Source organism: Pyrenophora tritici-repentis, chromosome 6 (genome assembly GCF_003171515.1).
Source record: "Pyrenophora tritici-repentis strain M4 chromosome 6, whole genome shotgun sequence".
Lineage (NCBI taxonomy): Eukaryota > Fungi > Ascomycota > Dothideomycetes > Pleosporales > Pleosporaceae > Pyrenophora > Pyrenophora tritici-repentis.
Genome location: NC_089395.1, coordinates 744,910 through 765,384, shown reverse-complemented (window position 1 = coordinate 765,384; position 20,475 = coordinate 744,910). Strand labels below are relative to the sequence as shown.

Genomic DNA, 20,475 nt, shown 5'->3' with positions numbered 1-20,475 from the left:
CCCAGCTCACACATAAGGGAGCTTCAGTGGACGACACATGAAAATATACCAAACCAACCTCCTCCATCCTCCAACCTTACAGATACTGATAACAGAGTAGTGATGATGAACCAATACAACCCTCACTCAACGCCCCGTCCTAGCCCTATGCAAATGCCACGAAACCGCACAAATAAGGACAAGGGAAATGATCAAGCCCATGACCGACGCGATAATAACCTCGACGCCTTCTCTGTGAGTTCGCGGTGGACAGTCAGCAGTAGGTGAATCCTACTCCACATCACCAGACCAAGTGTTTCTGCGCCGAGCAGGTAAAGTGGGCAAAGAAAGTATCAAGACCTTACATCCGGCGTTCTTCTGCTTAGGAGGAGACCACAAGAGCACAGCGAACTTTGTTTGGTACATTCGAAGCATGTTTCCCACACTCGTCAGATATAGCGATGTGTCTATGCGGTCCCTTGATACTGGATTATACTATTGTAAGTAGTCACTTCGGACGTTGATGAAGGCGCCGGGGCCGCCATCGTCAGCGAGCTCAGCTACCAGGGCTTCGGTTTGTTGGATTAGGCGCTCGAGCGCGGCTGAGGAGGATTTGCCTAGAGAGACTGTTTTGGGTTTGTTAGCGGGTGATCCAAGACTGAACTGTAGGATATGCAAAACGTACCTAATATCGCGCTATTAAGCTCCTCCGCCACCGGTGCGCGACCAGAGACTTCTAATAATGGCGCCAACATGCTTTCTCGTGCATCAGGGTAGGCGATGAGTGCGAAAGTATCCTCGAGAGCCTTCTTGACTTCCCGTCTGGGGTCGTTTGCGAATTCGGTTCTGAGTTCCATGCCATATGTAATCGTGTCATTCGTTGCTCGTGCGATCTTGGTCTCTTTGTCTTCCATGTCATCATCGTCGTCTAGTTCATCGTCTTGGTCCTTGTTGTCCCAGCTCGGTGGTGCGTTGTGAACGCCCAGCTGCTCATCTAGCTCCATCTCGAAATCATATTCCTCCGTCGCTGTAGAGTTCCGCTTATTTGTTGCAGAAGGAGCCGATCGCTTGGAGGCCCTGCACTGCGCTGTCATTTCACTAGATCGTCTGATCATCTCGATGAACTTTCGGCAGCGAAGTTTGAAATATATGTTCTCGTTGTCCCGAAGCACAGAGGGATAATATGCGCTTGTGTGCTTCAGTGCCTTGTCAATATCGCCATCGAGAATCGCTGTACGTATTTCTGTATCTTGTTAGCAGAGTGAAGTCGTAGGAGAGACAACAAAACACACTTTGCCGGTTCAGTGCGTCCAAGTCCTCCACTGCTGTCCGGTAAGGGATAGTCTCATCTTCGCCATTCGCAAGCGTTCTCGCCTCCTCAACAATCTCATCCGAGAAAGCCCGCGCAGTCTCCACGTAGCCATCGTGAGCCAGATATTGCCCCACTAGTTGATGTATCAACGCGTCCTCGCTGCCGCCTGCATAAGACTCAAACTTTGTCCGAGCGATCTCGGCCTGTATAGCTGCCTTCTCGTCGTGCACCATTTTGTCGATATCGAAGTTAAAGGGTTCTTGACCAAAGTTTACTCGTACTGTTTCACCTGGCTTCTTCATGCCTACTGTGGGGTAATAAGGCATGTTCGGCTTCAGATCCCGGAAAGCGGTGCCTAACCCTGTTAGTGCTGATTAGGTAGACATGCGGTGAGCTGGTACCTAGCAGATGCCCATTCTTTGTGAAAAAGGCGGTGTTGGTTCGAAAGTTGATGCCACAACCGATGATGTCCAATGTGCCAAACTTGGGCCCATATGACCTCCCCGAAGTAGTGTTACTGAATACCTGACCATCATCACCATGATATGCATACGAGTCCGGTTCCCAGCCTGGTATCCGGCTCAAGGCAACCTTTGGTCCGGAGAAGCCGATTCCGATCATTCTCCTATAAGGGAAGTCAGCAGGCATTCAACGCGGTTCCCCATGTACATACCCGTCCTTTCCTTTGGAGATGACGGTAATCTCAAAGTAATAGATGCCACACTGCCGAGGCATTGGAAAGTCTGCTCGCACCGCTGCTGCCTCATCGTGTGTCTTCTGCGTGCCCGAGAACTTGGCTAGTCTCCCACTCTCCTCGAGCTCCAGCTGATTGAACCGGTCTCCATCATTCCACCTTGTCGGCCAAGGCGCCACTGGCTCATCCACAAATACCGGTGCGCGCTCGACAACCTCATGCGTGAGACCTCGATGTGAAGGTGGTATTTTATGTAGATTCACGCTACTGGAGCTCGTTGAGAGTGACCCCGCATTGGACGAGTGCGTCGACTTGAATTCGCGATGCGCGGTCAACTTCGCCTTGTGCGCCTCATGTAGCTTCTCTGCATGCTTGGACCCTCGGAGATATGAGGGCACAAAGAAGGGAGGTACATCTTGGGCAGACCCTCCCAGACCCTGCCAATAGCCAGACTGGCTCGAGTAGGAAGGCAGTGGTCCGCCGCCCCTTCCGAAGCTTGTAGACATGTGGCCGTCGGCGTCGATGGAGCGTGAGAGCCGATTCGCATGCGCTGCCGCGGAGTTGTTGACAAAGTGTGAGAAGGGTGTGGAGCGCGCAGGCTGTTGGAATGAGTTGTTGCTGCCGACTGAACCAGCAGCGACTCTGGCCCAGCTCTCTCTACGAGCGTTCATAGCGATGGTGGCGCTGTGTGCAGCTGGCTGTCCGCGGTGACGTTCGGGCGTGACGACGGTGAGGCAAAGGCGCAAGAGTCGCGAACGAGAATGGCTGGTCTGGCGATTGCAGCGAGCGGCGAGACTTGAGTGGGTTGGAGACGGCAAAAACGCGTGGGTTGGTACTGATGCGCCGAGTGTACCGTATGCGGTACTCTGTGCTGGCAGTTGCCAACCGGTAGAAACGGGAATCAACGACGGCCTGGTTCCTGTCCAACTACATTCACAAATACATTCATGGTTCCATTTGCAGAAAGAGTTGCTTTGGGCTCAAAAGCTGGCGACGGGGTGCAGTTCACGACGTGCGTCAGTCGTTGTCTATGGTCGGTCGGTCGTTTGGAACCAGCCGAGCTATCGGTGACGATCCCCGCAGTCGATGGCTGCGATAACGCCATTCACGCCATTGCCATCACGCCCGGGTCACCCTGACGCAAAATGGCAGCCTCTGGGGACAATGTTACGATTGTTTGAAGATATTGGAGCAAAATGGTCAGTTTCATATTTCCATCACTTTATGCCGGGTGCTCTGATAGTACATTCCCTATGCAAATCACACAAAGGTACCACGAGCAACACATCAAGATGACAGTGAATGGTATACAATACTCTCGCTTCTCATCCATAATTCTATGCAAAGCCGCGTCTTCCCCGCTAATTCGAGTGATATCGGTATCCAGTACACGTGTAGTCCCATATTAAGACCGTGCTCCCGCACCCTCGCGCTATGCTGCCAGTGGCAAGCTAGGAATTTCCGAGTCAACGCCATCGAACAAACATGCAATGCGCTCCTCCAACGCCGAACAGGGTCCCAGAACAATGATTGACATAAGAAAATAGTCTGCAGTGAATAAAGCAATAGTAAACCGTGACATGTGCAGCCAGTGACGTGTTGTCGATTAGGGGTGGGTGATGTGAGTCTAGGAGGCTGACATGGCTCAAGCTGGAATGGGAGCTGGTGAGCTTTCGAGGCCGTTCATCGGCGTCGGTATTGGCGTGCTGTCGCCGTTCATGCCGCTCTTGTCGCTGATGGCACTACTTTCGTCCTTGAGCTTGGAGTCGCTGGTGCCAGTGGTGTCGCTCTTGACGTCGTCGGCGAAAGCAGACCCGCGGCCTGGCTGGTAGGTAGGTACTTGCCACAGGACGCCGGTGAAGCTGCGAACTTGGAAGCCCTTCTTCTCCCATCGACGGCACTTGGCGCCTGATCGGTCAAGGGCACGTAGTCGCTCGTTGATGGCGCCTAGGTTAGCCTTGGGGCCAGCCTTGTTGATGGCTGCTGGTGCAGCAAAGGGACCTTTTGAGTTGGGGTCGTTGATGATGTCTCCCATCTTCTTCCTCTTGGGCCCAGGCTTGGCCTTTGGTTGTTTGGGTGTGCCGGCGTTGGAGCCAGCCTCCATCTGCGCAGCACTCCGCTTGCTCCCAGGCTTGGGGCCCTTCCTCTTGGCCGAGGGAGGAGCGAGCGACGAGGGTGTGCTGGCGTTCATGTCTGCGGTCGAGTCTGCGGGAGTGGCAGCAGGCGTAGGTTCGACAATCTGGGGCGTGGGTGTTGGTGTAGATGCCTTGGCTTCCTCCTTGACGGCGGGCGCGGGCTGGTGCGGGAACTGACTTAGGGACTCTGGTGACAGCTTGAATGTGACGACGAGTGTCTTCTGTGATTTTGTGGTCATGTTCGCGTGCAGCAACGCGGTGGTGATGAAGGCTCTCTGGGGGTGGGTAGCAGAAGACTTGGTGGATGGCTGCGCGGGTGGTGTGAAGACGTTTGCTTGCAGCGGTGAGTTTAGAGGCCAGCAGGTTTGCGTATGTGTCAGCTCAGGCGTTGGTGCAGCGGGCTTGACAGCAAGTCCAGGTGTCGTGGAGCAGATGATGCGCGTTGATACAAAGACGCAGGCACGGGATGAAGATGTGTATGGTAAGGGAGGATGGGTGGTGAGGGCTGCCGCGAAGGCAAAGAAAGGGCTTCGGCCCAGCTGGGGTGGTCGGCTTGCCAGATCATATTGGGCGGAATCGCTAAAACGTTCTCTCTCTGTCGCGCTTTGCAAGAGGTGAGGCCCCCTTGGCCCCGATCATCTCACGCGCTAACCCGATTAGACATATGGGATATCCGGCGCTGCAGTTATACATGTTCAGACGCATGGAGAAATATATTTGCTCGCAGCAACTTGATTTGCACTGTTGTTCCAGCACTTGCTGTGCCCGTGATGATGTTGGCGCTCTGCCAAAGGGGTCCGTGTGGCCTTGCTTTGTGGCATGGCGAGCTAATTGCGCGTTCCAATTCCTGAACGGCGGTAGAAGCATCGCGCATCCACCCATGTGCCACCAACGCAGTTTTTTCTTTCATCCGACACGGCCAAAGACATGCTGCAGTCTGTCCACATTCGGTCGCATGTCGCAATTAGGGTTATTTTGATTCTGCGTCTAGAACGCATGCTTTGTGTCCCACGGCCGCCTTCGCCGCCGAGCCTGCCTGCCGTCTTGATGTTCGTCCAGGCCGTAGCCGAACAGCCCGCGACGCTTTTCGAGGAACTTCGCGGACGAGCGTCAGCGAGCCCATGGCGCTGACTCTCCGGCATGCCTCCCTGGTAACGACGAGACTGTGACGGAAAGAAATCGGCCCAGAACCACCAGGTTGCATGCCGTTTCTCTCTACGCCACGCATGTCACTGTAAATCAATCCCAAAAGCCAGATAGTTGGCCGACTTGCTGTTGGCGTCGCTTCCAGCCCAGGTGGTTTCCATCCAACCACCGCGCAATCTCCGTCCATCGTCGGCTGCACCACGAGCGGCAAGCCAAGGCCCCTTTGCTCCCTGTTGAGCGTCCGCGATCGTGGCACCTGCCATGACCCACAAGCAGGAACGGTGCTCCGTCGTAGCCTCGTATGTACGGGAGCCTTCTCCTCCTCGCAGTCTTGGATTCTTGGTCCCACGCACGCATCCAACCCCAACCACCGACTACGGATGCGGGGTTCAACATTTTGCCCTCGACAAAATGCCGCAGCCTTCCATGGCAATGCCCATACGGAACCGCCCACTGTCCGCCAAACCCACTGCACTCGAAATGCAGACTCCGCAATGCCCACGTAGTACCCCAATGCTCCCTGCCCACCCCAAGGTCGTATGTTGCTACTTTGCTTGGACCGCCGAGCGCCCTAAAGGCAGAGAGTGAGCGGATGCAACTACTCATTAATGCAAATGCAAGGCGAGGGCATCAAACGATGCAGACCCTGTTTGTCCGACGAGCTTGACTGGCCTCAGGAGGAAGGCGCGTATCATCTGACCGAACAGGTAGGTGCTTCTCCACACAACTCCGCACAATTTCCATAACCCTCTTTGTTTTCGAAACCACCTGCAGTTTCAACCATCCAGGTTTCAATACCATCAGTACAGTGATAAGCAATGCTCATAAGACTACAAACACAAGTGCAAACTCAAAAAAAAGGCATTATTGGATTTTATCTAACCACACATGTCTTTTCACCGCCTTTGGACGCGAGGAAAACATCTTCATAAAGGGTGTGGACTGTTAGATATTTGTACCCTATTTCATCGCAAAAGGTAACGCCAGGATACCTCTACGGCATCACATTTCCTCTCAATCTGCTAGCAAAGACCAACGCCATAACAATGCAAAATGACTAGTCCCACAAACAATCTAGTCGCGCACGCTGAGTCCAGACCGGTCCGTAAACATGCGTGTGGCAATGTTCATGGCGAGAAGCTCCTGGAAGAGCAACTTGGCCGCGTAGGGAATGTGGATTTGCGAGATGCGCGTCTTGTTGTGGCAGGGACGGCATTCGTAAAGGTTCTTCTTCAGATTCCTGTACAATCGTTAGCACTCTGATTATATGGCCATGGGGAGCAATCAACTTACGCAATAGGGCTCATCAGGCCACAAATGTCGCACACATGCACCGTGTACGCATCCGAGACCGTGAAGAGGCGCTCCTTCAAGAAAGCAGCAGCACCGTGAGCAATCATACAATCACGTTCCATCTCTCCGAAACGGAGACCACCATCCCTAGCACGACCCTCCACAGGCTGGCGCGTCAGAATTTGTAATGGTCCACGAGCACGAGCGTGGATCTTGTCGTCGACCATATGCCTCAGACGCTGGTAATATGTGGGGCCCAAGAAGATTTGAGTTCGCATCTTCTTACCCGTATGGCCGTTGTACATGATCTCAAAACCACGCTTTTGGTAACCAGCATTCTCGAGTAGTTGAGATACCTGATCTACAGTGACATCGGTAAAGGGTGTGGCGTCACCCTCTTGTCCTGTGATGGCGCCAACCTTGGAAAGCAAACATTCGACCAAATGGGCAATTGTCATACGGGATGGAATGGCGTGAGGGTTGATAATCAAATCTGGCGTCAGACCCTCCCTGGAGAAAGGCATGTCCTCTTGTCGATAAGTGATACCGATAGTACCCTTTTGACCGTGACGAGACGCAAACTTGTCACCAATCTGCGGCACCTTGGTTGTCCTTGTACGGACCTTGACGAATCGCAGACCTTCGGTATTGGTAGTGAAGAGTACCTGATCGACGATACCGTTTTCGGTGCTACGAAGTGGTGTCGACACATCGCGCTTGGTGTGAAGAGTAGTCTTCTGTCCAAGCTCCGCTGCGTCAGTTGCAATGGGCGCTGTCTTTCCAATGATGATATCATCACCAGAAACACGCACACCAGGAGCAACGACACCGTCGTCGTCGAGCTTGTCGTATGTGCCACCCTTCAGACGTAGAGTATCGGCACGCGTAGGCTTCTCAAACTGCTCTAGAACGTTGACACCAATGCGCTTCTCTTGCTCCGTGTATGCACGGTAGAACAGACTCCTGAAGAGACCTCGATCGATACTGCTCTGGTTCATGATGACGGAATCTTCTTGGTTGTATCCACCATAGGTAGCAATGGCGACAATGGCGTTTTGTCCAGCAGGCAGTTCACGGAACTTGAGGTACTCCATGGACCGGGTTGTGGCCAACGGCTTCTGAGGGTAGTAGAGAACGTTCATCATCGTCTCCATGCGCAGCGCAAAGTTGGTAAGAGCCACACCCATGGCTTGTTTACCCATGGCAGATTGGTATGTGTTACGAGGCGATTGGTTGTGATCCGGGAAAGGAATAATACTGGCGCAAATACCCAGAATCATGGCCGGGTGGATCTCGCAATGCGTGTAAGAATGGATACGAGGATCAGGCAGGGGCTTGAGACGGCGAAGACGCTGGCTGCCTTCCAGAGAGTGGTCGGTCATAGGCAGGCCCATCTTCATTTCTCGCCACTCTTCCAAGTCTTCTGGGGAGAACGTTATCATGGCAGTCTCTTCTTCTTCGGCGTCAAGGTACTCGACGACACCATCTTGGATAAGCCCTCTCCAACCGTAGGTGGCCTGTTCGACTTCCTCCTCACTCCAGCCCTGTCGCTGGTTGGCCTCCATTTGCTCGGACTTCAGTTTGTTACTAATCTCCTTTGTGAAGATGAGATGGTTGCGGTTTGGCTTCCGGACGTCGTTCTCGACGACGAAAAGTGGTCTCATGACACGACCAGCGTCTGTGAAAATCTTGAACTCTCGATCACGAATGTCACGAATCAGACTCATCTCGTAGGAGAGAGTACCGTTTCGCCGCAGTTCCTGCACAACAGTGACGAGCTGTTGAGCGTTGGAATGAACACCAACCCATACTCCGTTGACGAAGACCTTGGTCGCGTCTGGACTCTGGTTTTGGTCATACTCTTCTAGAAGCTGCATGTTTCGCTGGGTCATGAAGTCGACAATGGGTGTTGCGTCGCTACCGACACTTACGTAGCACATCAGTGACAGGTTCTTGACCAAACCACAAGCCTGTCCTTCAGGGGTTTCAGCAGGGCAGACGAGGCCCCAATGGGAATTGTGAAGTTGTCGCGGCTTGGCCAGTTTGCCGTCACGACCTACGGGGGTATTCGTTCGACGAAGATGGGAGAGTGTAGACGCATATGTGTATCGGTTCAACACTTGCGATACACCAGCCTTGGCCGAAGCAGCCTTTTTCTGGTCACCCCAGTTGCCAGTGGCAAGGGAGTACTTGAGACCGTTTGTGATGGTGCTTGCCTTGACGGCCATCTGGACGTTGAAATCCTGGTTGTTCTCAACGCATCGCTGGAGGTACTTGTAAACATCCTTGGTGAGCTTGAGGAACAGAATACGGAACAAGTTGGCAATCAAGGGTCCCGCAAGATCCAGGCGCTTCTTTCCGAAGTGATCACGATCATCTTCGTCGCGTCGACCCAACACACACTGCAATAGTCGATGGATCATGTAACCGAAGAAGTAGGCTTTGCGGGTGTCCTGGCCCTCCTTTTGGGAAATGTGAGGCAAGAACTCGCGCTGCATGATATCCCTCGCGAATTTCAAACGCCTGTCTCTGGTTCCAGAGTTCGCGCCACGCTTGGCGATGAAGTCCAGAGCCGTCTCCCTGTCCTGCACGACTGAACCCTCCTCAATACTGGGCTTCAACAGCTCCAGGGTTTGTGTGTCGTTACGGTCGAAGACGATGTGGCTCAGAATTTCCTCGTCGGAAACGATTCCGAGCGCACGGAAGACAATGGCCATTGGCACATCCGCCTTGATGTAAGGGAGGGTGGCATATGCGAAGGGTCCGGGTATACGCTTGCCGGGGCCAGCGAGCGAGTTCTCAGCCCACTTGATGTTGAAGGAGGAAATCAGGCGGGTGCCCTTTTCGACTGCACTTCGAATTTCCGCTATCCATGGGATAGGACCCTGCTTCTTTCGGAAGACCTGTACAATGTTCGCTGCGCTGCGCTCCTGGGCGATCAGCACCTTCTCACTACCGTTGATAACAAAGTAACCACCCTGATCGTAGGGACATTCGTTGAGCGCGAACAGATCAGCATCCGACTGAGCTCGCAGGTGGCAGAGCTCGGACCTCAGCATCACAGGCAGCTTTCCGATGAAGACACGGGCCGCAGCGCCATCATCCGACGACATGTTCTCGCGCTCCCACCGAATTTGGTTCTGCCCTCCTGTGTATCCACCCTCCATTTCCTCATCGTCGTCGGCGTCCGGGTCACGTCCTTCGCGGGCGACCATGACACGGTTCTCAATGTCGGCCAACATGGCGCCCGAGTAGGTGAGGTTGCGCAGACGCGCCTCGTGGGGGTATAATTGCACCGTTGTGCCATCGCCTTCCGTGTGCGTCGGGCGCGCAAGGTAGACGCGTCCGAATTTCATTTCATAGCGGCGTTTAATAATCGGATTGTCCTCCTCATCAGGGTTGTAAGGTTGGTTCTGCTCGAGGATCACGCTGCCATTCTCTTTTACAATGTCTTGTATTGTGTTTCGGGTGAACTCGTCATATGAGTCGAGTTGTTGCGAAACCAGACCTTTTGTGTCAAAGAAGGAGCTGATGACTGCCCAGCAGTCCTCGGGCAGGACGCGGTCTTCCTCATCCTCGTACTCGTCCATGCCCTCATCGTCGTATTGCTCATATTCGGCCATGGCGGCGATAGTGTGTATTATACGCGAGGTGGAAAGAAGGTGGTGGGAGGTTGAGGTAGGACGTGTAGAGTCCTTGTCTCTGTGATGGTTGCGACAGCCAGGCGGCGAGTGCTTCTCAAAGGAAAGTTATGCGCTAGTGGCGATACGGTCTAGACCCGGCGTTAGCTTTCCCATGGTTCCCCACCTAGGCACCACATTCACCATTACACACTTCGTACCATCCAAGGTTGAGCTGCAGCAGAATTCAAGTCCAGGTTATGGTAGTGACACTACAGCTTTTACGAGTACCAAAGTTGAGATGAGATTGACTCAAGACTTACATTCACATGTGATCATGCACATGCTCTGGCATCACTACTGGTAATAACGTTGAACACGTTGTGGCTGTGAAAGTTACCAATATCGCAAACACACCTACAAAGGCATCTCATGTGCATGCGTCTCCTGGCTGCCGCGGAGTAGAATGCATCATTCCTCGCCCCGGAACAGACCCCGAGTCGCCCCAAACCCCTCGGATTTTATTGACAGCTATTTGTCTAAAGTAATTGGTCGATGAGTGGCTTCACCGGAGTATGTCATTTTATCATATGCAGCCTTACGGAATTGCGTCCGCAATGGTACAGCAACCGCGGCGAGCCTTGATGCAACCTTCCTAGAACGCCAACACCGGTTTCTCTCATCAACCTGTAATTTCGAATTATATCAACATTGACCATTACCACTAATGCATGTTATCATTTTACCATACTCATGAGTCAGTTGAAACTTGAACGTCAAATAATGTCGCGCCTCACTCGTTTGCCCCCCCGTCTCGCAGGAGGCATGCATGCAGGGAGTGCTCAGCCTCTCACCGCAACATAGGTTGCCTCACCGCCATAGTTGACCAGTTTAGATCTCTCCCACAGTTCTTCTTTCCAATTCTAATCTGATCAAATATACCATGGATCCTTTATCGATCACAGTCTCTTGCGTCACATTGGTGACGGCGGTGTCCAAAGTGACATATTCATTGACGGGCTTCATCCGAGAATGGCGCGACGCTTCCCTTGATCTCAAAGTTATCTCCCAGGAGCTATTTTCGATGCAAATTGTGATTGGGAATCTCAGGAATACCTTCGTAACAAAAGAGTCTACGCTACCATCCAACCTCAGAGAGCAGATACTTGGTATTTTGAAGAGCTGCATTCAAGTTGTAAGTGGCATTGAGGCCTCTCTCACTAAGCATGCAAAGTCAAGACTAGGAAAAGGAGGTTACTGGACACTCGGTGGGGGCAAGGAGGATATGGCGAAGCACCGATCCAGCCTTGAAGCACACAAGTCCGCACTAGAAATCACACTGGAGCTCGTGTCCATCACCATTAGTCGAGACATCAAGAAAGATACGACTCAGATCCTGAAAGAGATGGCAAAGCTACGTCGGCAATTACCAATTGATCAATCTCTATACCGGCACTCAATTCCCCATCGTGCGCCGAAGAGAGAAACGGGCAATATCAACAGCTTCTCCGAAACATATCAGCACGATGATGAAGCATACGTCAGCGGCTCCAGCTCCGACATGGAAAAACCGGAAACCGACATCCGCACAGTCTCCATTGTATCCCGACCTTCAATTTCTCAAGTCTACCGAAAGACTGGATACACCCACACCAACACATCAACACCATACATACAATTCACCCCCTACTACCACCCCCAAACAAACACATCAACGCACTTCCCACCAACCACACTCTACCTCCCCGCCAACATAAACACTATCTATCTCGGCCGCTACAGCAAAAGCAGGAGCCAGGAGCAAAACTTTGTCGGCTTTGCATCCAGAGTCGTCAGCAGAGTGCACTGCGATATATGGTTCAAGGAAGGGAAATGGTACATTAGAGACAACAAGAGCTTGGCAGGTACATGGCTGAATTCTGGGCGGTTGAGTGAAGTAGGCAGGATGTCGAAGCCGTATAGATTACGAGATGGTGATGTGCTGCAGTTGGGTATGGATTATCATGGCGGATATGATGCTGGTGGCTTTAGCGGGGAAGGCTATCAGGATTTGAAAGAGAGTTGGAGACATGTCAGGATGGTTGTTCATTTGGGTCAGCGCTGATGATGATGATGATGATGATGATGAGAAGGGTGGTACTCTATGGTGAACTGCTAGTGTATTATTTTACTGCATTGAGCATCTAACCAAATAAGAAATTACTACATGTTCATATGCCTATCGAAACGTCCATTCCCCCAAGCGACCTAGCGTCGACGGTCCCGATCGTCCCGGCGATAGCGATCCCGACTCCTCTCCCGACGGCTGTCACGATGGCGATTTGGACTGCGACTTCGCTCTCGCCTACGGGCATTATATCGTCCATCATCGCCGTCTCGACGTTCTCGCGTCGGACTTCGACTTCGCTTCCGCTTATAACTATCGTCATGGTATTCCTGTCTTCGTTCTCGTCTTCGGGTATCGTCTCGTCGCGTGTCCCGACCGCTTTCGCGTGGGCGCTGTGTTGTTGTGTCTTTGGGAACATCTCGATCAGCCACCAAGTTGTCAACAACCGAATCCGACATGATCTGTCGTCCAGAGCCATCACGATATTGCTTCTTCTTCTCGAGATTGTCAATACCACCAAAACCACCAGCTGCACGTCTCCTCTTCTTGTTGGTGACATCTCGCCAGTCATCGGCGATTTTGGAGACGGATTGGGAAAAGTCCACGTGTATGCGGTGATCGTCGATTAGGACACCGTCCATTTTGAAATAGGCTTGTTCGCAGTCCTTCTGGTTGGTGTATTCGATGAAAGCGTACTGCAGGCTGTCCCCTGTCTTCTTATCCCTGATGACCTCGCAGCTAAGGATCTTACCGAATCTCGAGAAGATAAGCTCTAGATCCTCGTCCTGTGTTACTGGGTTCAGTTTGCAAACGAACAGCACGTTCTCAGGTGGTGCAACTTCGGCGAATGGTAGATCGCCGACCATCTCAAGTGTGAGGGCTTGTGCACGCGCCTCACGTTCCCTGCGAATCTTCTCCAGCGCTTCCGGGTCCTTGTCCTCCTCGAGATTCTCATCATATGCGACACGGACGGTGGCAAGTTGCGCAGCTGAAGGTGCAGGGCTTTCGGGTGGCTCAACGAGGCCGGTGGGGTCTTCATATGGATCATCAAGAATAACGGTATGCAGTATGCGAATGTCTTTGAGTGGATGGCCCTTGTCGTCGATGTATGCCGTGTTGATTTTCTCTAGCGTATCAAATCCTTCTACGACAGTACCGAATATCGCAGCCTTGCCATCCAGATAGTCAATGTTTTGTCCCAGCGTTATGATGAATTGACTGCCTGCAAAGCGCTCGTCTGGGTTGTCGGGATTCGGCGCCGTAGCCATACTGACGGTGCCCATTTCCGCATGTTTGAGCTTGGGTTTAAACTCCGGCACAAAGGTCTTCTTTGCTGTTTGTGCAGGGTCAAGCAAACCCCATATGGAGCGGCCACCATCACTGTCTTTGGAATCGGGGCCGATGGGGTCGCCGGTCTGGAAAGAAAAGTTTGGTTGGACGCTATGCACAGGCGCAAAGTTGTAATACTTGACTTTACAGAGCTTCAGAAAGCTAGAGCGACAAGTTGTCAGTGTCTGTTGTGTGCTCAGCTTGGGAAGACAGAGGGATCAAGCCTGCAGGATGCGGCTAAGAGGACGCGAGGCGCGCCTAGAGATTGAATCGACTTACTTCTCACAGCATTTTGGCGCATCGTCCACCAGCAGATCGATGGTAATGTCACCGAGCGAGGTTTCTAGAAGCACAGACATGGCCCGGGGAATGTGGTGCTGAGAGCACAAGTGTTTGTCGCAACTGTGAGAGAGTTGAGCGCGACAGCCGTCGAGCGCGTAACTTTGTCGCTTAGTCATCATGACGTAGCGCCTAAAAGAGCCTAGCCTCAGGTACATCCTTCTGTTTCCCACCTTGAGGTCTCGCAAGCTGCTCAGGCAATACTCCTTAGGCAACGTGCTTCCGCATGCCTCACATCTTCCAGCAAAATGAATGGTCCTGCCAAGTTTCCATTATCCACACCTTGGAGAGGTTCCTGATGCAGTTACAGCGTGCAGTTGCAGCGTACAGCGACAGCTCGACTTGAAGACGCGCCATGGAATGCAGGATACCATGGCTGTCAAAGCTTTGTGTGAAAAGTGTAAGACTAGCTAGAAAGAGCTTGGAAGGTCTGCATGAAGCGGGCCGTTGAGTGTCACCCGTCATCGCTGATTGCTGTACGCTGCCATCCCTGCTCAAAATTTCGGAAGCCTGCTGCCTTACCTGCATATCGATCCGAATTCCCCGGACCCGTTATGCAGAAAGAGCACTCAGCTGTACCAAGTGTCGGCGACGATCGTATCGGGTATACCTCCCCGTTAACAACTGCTGGATGCTGGACATGGGCCTTTACTTCTCGCTCTGACTGTACCCCTGTAATGGCGATAGCTCAGATCTGTGAGGTCTCAGCTTGCTACTATAGCCACACGTTCTATTAGTAATTACACTAGCAATGATCAGCTCTGATGTCCATGGGCAGAGATTACATTGGATACCAATCACGGATGTGGTGACACTGGCCGACGTCCATCACCTTTCTCGTGCACAGTTACGAAATACTGTATACAGACATATCCAGCAGCAACGGGCCCACGAGCCTCGCATTGCCCTGTCATTCTACCCTATGAAAAGGGACTACTTCTATGCCAAAGTCGTGTAACACAGTCCAAACGCCAGAGAAGGTCTAGGCACATCAAGCATTGGTCCCACGATCAATATGGACGACTCCTTAGCGTACCATCTGTGGGAATTGCGTGTTGACGTTTGCTTACTTCTTGGCGTTGGCGTTTGCTAAACCTATTGGTCTACTGCATGGAGGGGTTCTTCACTTTCTCAACGTGTGCACGCAAATGACTATCCCTATGTGGAGATTGCAACCATGATAACCACCACTATGAACCTCGAGGTGGTAAGACATGTGCGCGTCAACCGGTCATTGATCGAAAAGCTTTTGCACAGGTCTTCGCAATCTTTTGAGTCTTTCCTGGAAGTGTTACCGTTGGTCGGACTTGGATGTCAATATGAGAACCCCTGCTATGGCGAAGGACAACTGCGTTGCCCAACGCGATCCGGATTTGGGATAGGACCCGTCGGAAGACTTCCTAGCCTTCCCCGTAAGTCCGTTGTTCGTGGAGCTGTCAGAAGTAGTTGCGGCACGGTGCACCATGAAAATGATGCACAGGGCTTTGCAGCCATTAGACCGTTTAGTCCAATCCCTACTCACCGCAACCACATTCAACCATGAAGTCGGCTTCATCAGACGAAAAGCTTGTAGATGATGTATTCATGTTGTTGATCCTGAGTGGTTTTCGCTTACAGCAATCTTATCAAGGATTGTTTGCATATGCATCGAGGATCTGCAGGTACGTTTCATCCCAAGCCATACGGACATGGAAGCGGATGGTTTAACACCTATGACGTTCCCTGAGAATGGCGATCACAGAACCTGTTTAGACACATCCCACTCCGGTACCTACTCCGGGTAACCTACCTATGCTGACCCCTACATGTATTACTATTGTCATAGCGTTCGCATGGCGCAAGTCAGACGCCTCAGATACCTACAGCAACCCTGGACGCCTCGTACACTCGTATTGGATGAAGGCACATCGAATTAAAGCCCCGAATCTGTGCCCCATCTCCCTGCTCCGCGGTCGTACGATGCAGGTCGCAAACATCTGACTGATTGTGAAGACATCCGCCTGGTTGAAGGCACTGGCGCAGTGCGAACGAATGATTGCTTGCATGACCGGGCCATTTGCTGAAGCCTCACATTTCTCGCATAGTGCGGATGCATCACTATGTCTCATGTGTGGCTGTCAAGAGTTCAACACACCCCGAATACGTCTCCATCGGCTCTGGCGCTTATCGAGTGGGATCAAGACACGACCTCGGCCGTACAAGGTTTCACTGTCTTTGTTCTCCGCGGCACCTGTACCATGCTGCTTCTGAAGTGGATGCTTCTGAATCCCTGTAGAAGGAAGACGAAGCGGTGGCGGGCTATCTGCATGCAGGTTTCCGCAATAGTAGCGATCATGGTAGCCTTTTGCCAAAAGTACAAACAGTTTAGTACTCAAGCATACTACGCAGCTCTAAAAGAACTCGCAAATGTCACTCATTCGCAAAACTTTAGCCACGTCAACTTTCCCACGACATTAGCAAGTTACTCGGCCTTTCACTACAGCCTCGCGGCAGATGCACGTTCAACTCTTTTAGGCTATAAAACTTGTCCTTCCAGTCGATCGCAGTTTGATCTGCTCACCGGTCCATTTTCTTCTCCGTAGAGCAACGTTCACAACCCAGTTACCGACGATTGAGTTCCCCTACTCGATCAGGCCACTCACTTTTCGAACGCTACTCGGATCAAATTTCACACATCTCTCCTACAGACACCTTGGGTTGTAATAGCATATTGTGAGTGAATATTCCGGTATCTTTGACTACCAAGTAAGCTAATTCCATGATAGCCTTGCGATATCCGTAATGGAGTACGACAGCTCGCGACGATGCTTACCGCATAATGTCTCGTATCCGAGTTACATCTACAATGAACGCAATACTCCGCTCGCACTCGCTCATAATACGAGAGAAAACCCCCGTGGATACCCCGTTGGCGGCCCAGTGGGCAATTTGCACAGCCGAGCCCATATGGGACATGAAGAGTCTCTCTTGGACAATGGCCCCGCTAGACGTCGTATAGCAATAGCGGTAAGTCATCGACTACTTCAATGCTGCCTCAAGCACAATTACATACGATGAACTCCATCCTAAGACTTTCCCTTGGCTACGTATCGTCATTTTTCTTGTGCTTATCGCTGATATGAAACGCAGTGTGCGCGTTGCCGGAAGAGAAAAATACGTTGCAGTGGTGACCCTGGGAATGGTGCTGGCTGCCAAAACTGCCGATCAGCTGGTGTTGATCCGATGCAATGCCAGTTTCATCGAGTAGGTTAGAGCTCTTCGTATTGTGTACTATCACTGACTTCAACAGGTGGGATCCGATGTTCCCCACAAAGTCATCGATAATTACAGCTTGGCACAAAGTCTGGGCAATATGGCTCACACCCACAATGTGATGTCGATTTACTCTGCAGGAGGTAGCAGCGCCATCTACCAACGCCAGCTGCCGAATCAGCATTACCCACAACTCGATACGAAACCCGCATACTCTTCAGGCTGGACTGTTCCCTGTCCAGAAGATACGTCGCCCGTCGAAGCATACAGTATTGACCAGCAGTCTTCCTATTTACCAACTTCCGTACCGATGGCAAATGCGAACATGTATGGGCCAGCGTATCGATACTACCCAACCGTTAAAAACCCGCAGCATGGCAACACATACTTTGATCAGGAGTCGCTCAACACTTTACCTTACTCTACTACCAACGTCCGTCTGGCCACAACATCAGATATCTCCCCTTTGAATACTGGTATGTCCGCTTTGCACCTATCGATACCAGAGAGGCCTCATCCGCGACAATACAACCAATCTGAATCCAATGCGCCTCAGAGACAACTTCCGATGCCGCAGCCTAGCCCAGCTCAGAATAGCCGCAACGTCGTAGATCAAATGCAAGATGCACGCCTCCGTTCCGCTCAAGCAATTCCCGGCTCTACTACTGATAATAGAGGGTCTTTCGCAAAACCTCTTCTCCCTTGGGGTGTCGCAGGAGATGTTCAACTTAACATGTCAGGGGCGACATCCACAGACGGTACGACTCAGAGCATGGCTTCAGCTCAACTTTCCGATAGCACGGAGAATGCAATGGGTTATCTTCCGGCCACCACAATCGGGGATGGTCCGAGCGCAACAAACAACGGGAGCCAGATACATCTTAACTTCAGTACTTCTAGTCTTCTCGACGCAATGAGTGCGTCTGCGCCAGTATCTACGGAGTATTCTTGCATCCGCGAGACCCCCAATTCATCTGAAATGGCCCGCCAGAGCTCTCACAACAGCTTGTATAGCTATAACACCGATCGTAAGCGACACTCATCCGGCACTGATCCGTCGAACGACTGTACGCTAGTGAGCGGTCATCGATATACGCCTCTTGGTCAGCCACAATCACAACACTCACCGGGCAGGCACAACATACATCGAGAGTCATGCCAGAGTCGGAACGTGCAGCTTCACCGGGCTTCCATGGGCAACCTCAATACCACTTATTGACGGTGGTCGATTTCAACTTTGTTTTCTACCACCGCGGTCTTTCTGGTTTCTATTATGCTCATACGACTTCATTTATTTTCGTGTATTGAAAGCTCTCGCCATGACTTCTATCGATGCATTTCTGCATTGCATTCTTCTTTTTGCGTGGCATCGCTTTTACCCGCATAGTCTGCAAGTGCCCTTTCTTGTCATAGCCTTTGTCGCCTGTCTCATCTACCTTGTATTTCAATGTTTGCTTTGTCGATTTCTCATACATTGCTTCCAGCATCATTGATACGAAAAAAAATTGTTTAACGCGCGGGCGGCTGTTGACGATAATTCCAGACCCCAGTATCTCTTATCCTCGTCTTTCCTCACACAGAGAGAGACAACAACGTCAGGGCCACTCATTACAAAATCTCGATTCTTCGCGTTCACACTCGATTATCCAGGGATGTTTTTGCATGGCGGCAAGCTGGGTGTGTGTATACAGTTGTTGCTTGCGCATGCGAAATCAGCGTCTGGAAACTATAACCAACTGAAGAATCATGTACCCAGATACTATGTACTGATTAGCTTAGAGAGGAGGTGTCCACTGGCGAGGTAATAATAATGATCACTGCTTCCGAAACACCCAAGTGTGCATGATATGTGTAAAAATAGCTGCTGTCGCATTCTAATGCGCATCTTCCGCATCCCGCAGTCCAAACAAGAAGTATGCACTCCTTCGCTCGAGCCTGTGTTACTACAATATCGACATTGCACCCCTGTTACACTTGCAGGAAACAGCACACATGCTCGAGCCTCGCTTTCCCTTCCCCCTGCTGCTAACCCACACGTGACAGTGCCGTGCAGTGCAGCAACCCCCACATACACCGCGGAACCCCCTTCCCATCCTCTAACCCCCAAGATACCCGGAGAACGTCCCCCATCTATTCTACCTACAGCCGATATACCACGACATACATGTCACACACCGCTCTAGCCGACGACGACCCCAAACACAGTAAACAAACGCGTTTTCCCACCAGCGGGTTCTTCGGCTACATCTGGACCCTGGGTTACAGGAAAGAGACAGAGTGAGCGCGAGCAATGAGCAAAAAGATGGGGCCCCCGCCCTATCCGCAGTTACCCCCATTTAACACAGGTTACACAGGCACTTCTTGGACTGGTTACACAGAGCACAGGTTTCGGCCGGTCAGCAGCTTGGTCGTACAGCAGACACATGCACGGAGCAGCGGCAAGGCAAGGGCAATAGGGACATGAGGGGAGGGTCGTCTCCACTTCTTTTGGGCTTGTTTGGGCTGCTGTGTGTGCATGTGTGTGTGTGTGTGTATGTGTCGGGGATGCTGCTGCGAGTGGTGCAGGTGTCCTGGTTTTTCTTTCTTTCTCAAGCAGGGTTGTATGTGTCTGTGTGCTGCGGGGGTTCTCTTTTCGTAACGAGTGATGGGAGGCGTGTGGAGCTGGTGCAGGTAGTTGGGGCCGAGAGGCGGTGTGGTGTGGTGCAGGGTGGGCGGATGGGGGATGGGGGGCTGTTCCCGCTTGTGGGGTGTGGTGTATGGGTTGTACGTGGTGGGGGCTAGAAGGAAGAGAAGGTTTTTGGCTGTGATGGGTGGGATTGGGTGTGTGGGACGGAGGGTGCGGATGACGGGTGGCTAAGGTAGACTGGTTGGCAGACTCCGCAACAATCAATCGATTGACATGATTGATTCCTATATAGGTTAAAGAATTACTTCATTAGGCAGCCTTTAACCTAGATAGGAATCAATCATGCCGATCCGATTGATTGTTGCGGAGTCTGCTGGTTGGGTTAGGTACTAGAGCTGAGATCTAGTTGAAGCCAAGGCTTACACTTGACGCGTGATGGCTAACTAGGAGGTGTTTGGTCGTCAGGCGAGTGGCGTGCAGCCTTGCCTCCGCATATCGTCCGTTCCGGCTTCTTATTGCGAATGTCACGTTTTATGGGAAAGACTTGCTTGCCGAACGTGTAAGTCTTTCATGTGCTGCTAAATACAGTGCTGACTGCATATGAAGCGATTGAGTCTTTCCATCGCAGTTGCTCAGTTTAGAC

The 20,475-nt window shown here is 51.9% G+C and overlaps 6 protein-coding genes across 6 annotated transcripts; 2 read left to right on the top strand and 4 right to left on the bottom strand.

The window, feature by feature from the left end:
* Window positions 1-474: 474 nt before the first annotated feature.
* On the bottom strand, window positions 475-2,656 carry PtrM4_115260 (ran-binding protein (RanBPM); the record flags this gene model as incomplete). Its single annotated transcript, XM_001934911.2, has 5 exons — window positions 475-605; window positions 665-1,222; window positions 1,272-1,646; window positions 1,693-1,916; window positions 1,965-2,656. 5 exons carry the CDS (start codon window positions 2,654-2,656, stop codon window positions 475-477), a joined length of 1,980 nt encoding a protein of 659 aa, XP_001934946.1.
* A 974-nt stretch (window positions 2,657-3,630) lies between these two features.
* PtrM4_115250 (INO80-Ies4 multi-domain protein) lies at window positions 3,631-4,359 on the bottom strand (the record flags this gene model as incomplete). The annotated part of the gene is made up of 1 exon (XM_001934910.1): window positions 3,631-4,359. The coding sequence occupies one exon, from the start codon at window positions 4,357-4,359 to the stop codon at window positions 3,631-3,633; it is 729 nt and encodes a 242-aa protein (XP_001934945.1).
* Window positions 4,360-6,340: 1,981 nt separating this feature from the next.
* PtrM4_115240 (RpoB, DNA-directed RNA polymerase, beta subunit- subunit) lies at window positions 6,341-9,915 on the bottom strand (the record flags this gene model as incomplete). The annotated part of the gene is made up of 2 exons (XM_001934908.2): window positions 6,341-6,506; window positions 6,560-9,915. 2 exons carry the CDS (start codon window positions 9,913-9,915, stop codon window positions 6,341-6,343), a joined length of 3,522 nt encoding a protein of 1,173 aa, XP_001934943.2.
* A 1,207-nt stretch (window positions 9,916-11,122) lies between these two features.
* On the top strand, window positions 11,123-12,141 carry PtrM4_115230 (FHA domain containing protein; the record flags this gene model as incomplete). The annotated part of the gene is made up of 2 exons (XM_066108161.1): window positions 11,123-12,083; window positions 12,134-12,141. 2 exons carry the CDS (start codon window positions 11,123-11,125, stop codon window positions 12,139-12,141), a joined length of 969 nt encoding a protein of 322 aa, XP_065961346.1.
* A 248-nt stretch (window positions 12,142-12,389) lies between these two features.
* Window positions 12,390-13,974, bottom strand: PtrM4_115220 (uncharacterized protein; the record flags this gene model as incomplete). Its single annotated transcript, XM_066108160.1, has 3 exons — window positions 12,390-12,692; window positions 12,718-13,777; window positions 13,895-13,974. 3 exons carry the CDS (start codon window positions 13,972-13,974, stop codon window positions 12,390-12,392), a joined length of 1,443 nt encoding a protein of 480 aa, XP_065961345.1.
* A 3,332-nt stretch (window positions 13,975-17,306) lies between these two features.
* PtrM4_115210 (uncharacterized protein) lies at window positions 17,307-18,425 on the top strand (the record flags this gene model as incomplete). Its single annotated transcript, XM_001934905.1, has 1 exon — window positions 17,307-18,425. The coding sequence occupies one exon, from the start codon at window positions 17,307-17,309 to the stop codon at window positions 18,423-18,425; it is 1,119 nt and encodes a 372-aa protein (XP_001934940.1).
* Between the last annotated feature and the right edge of the window lie 2,050 nt (window positions 18,426-20,475).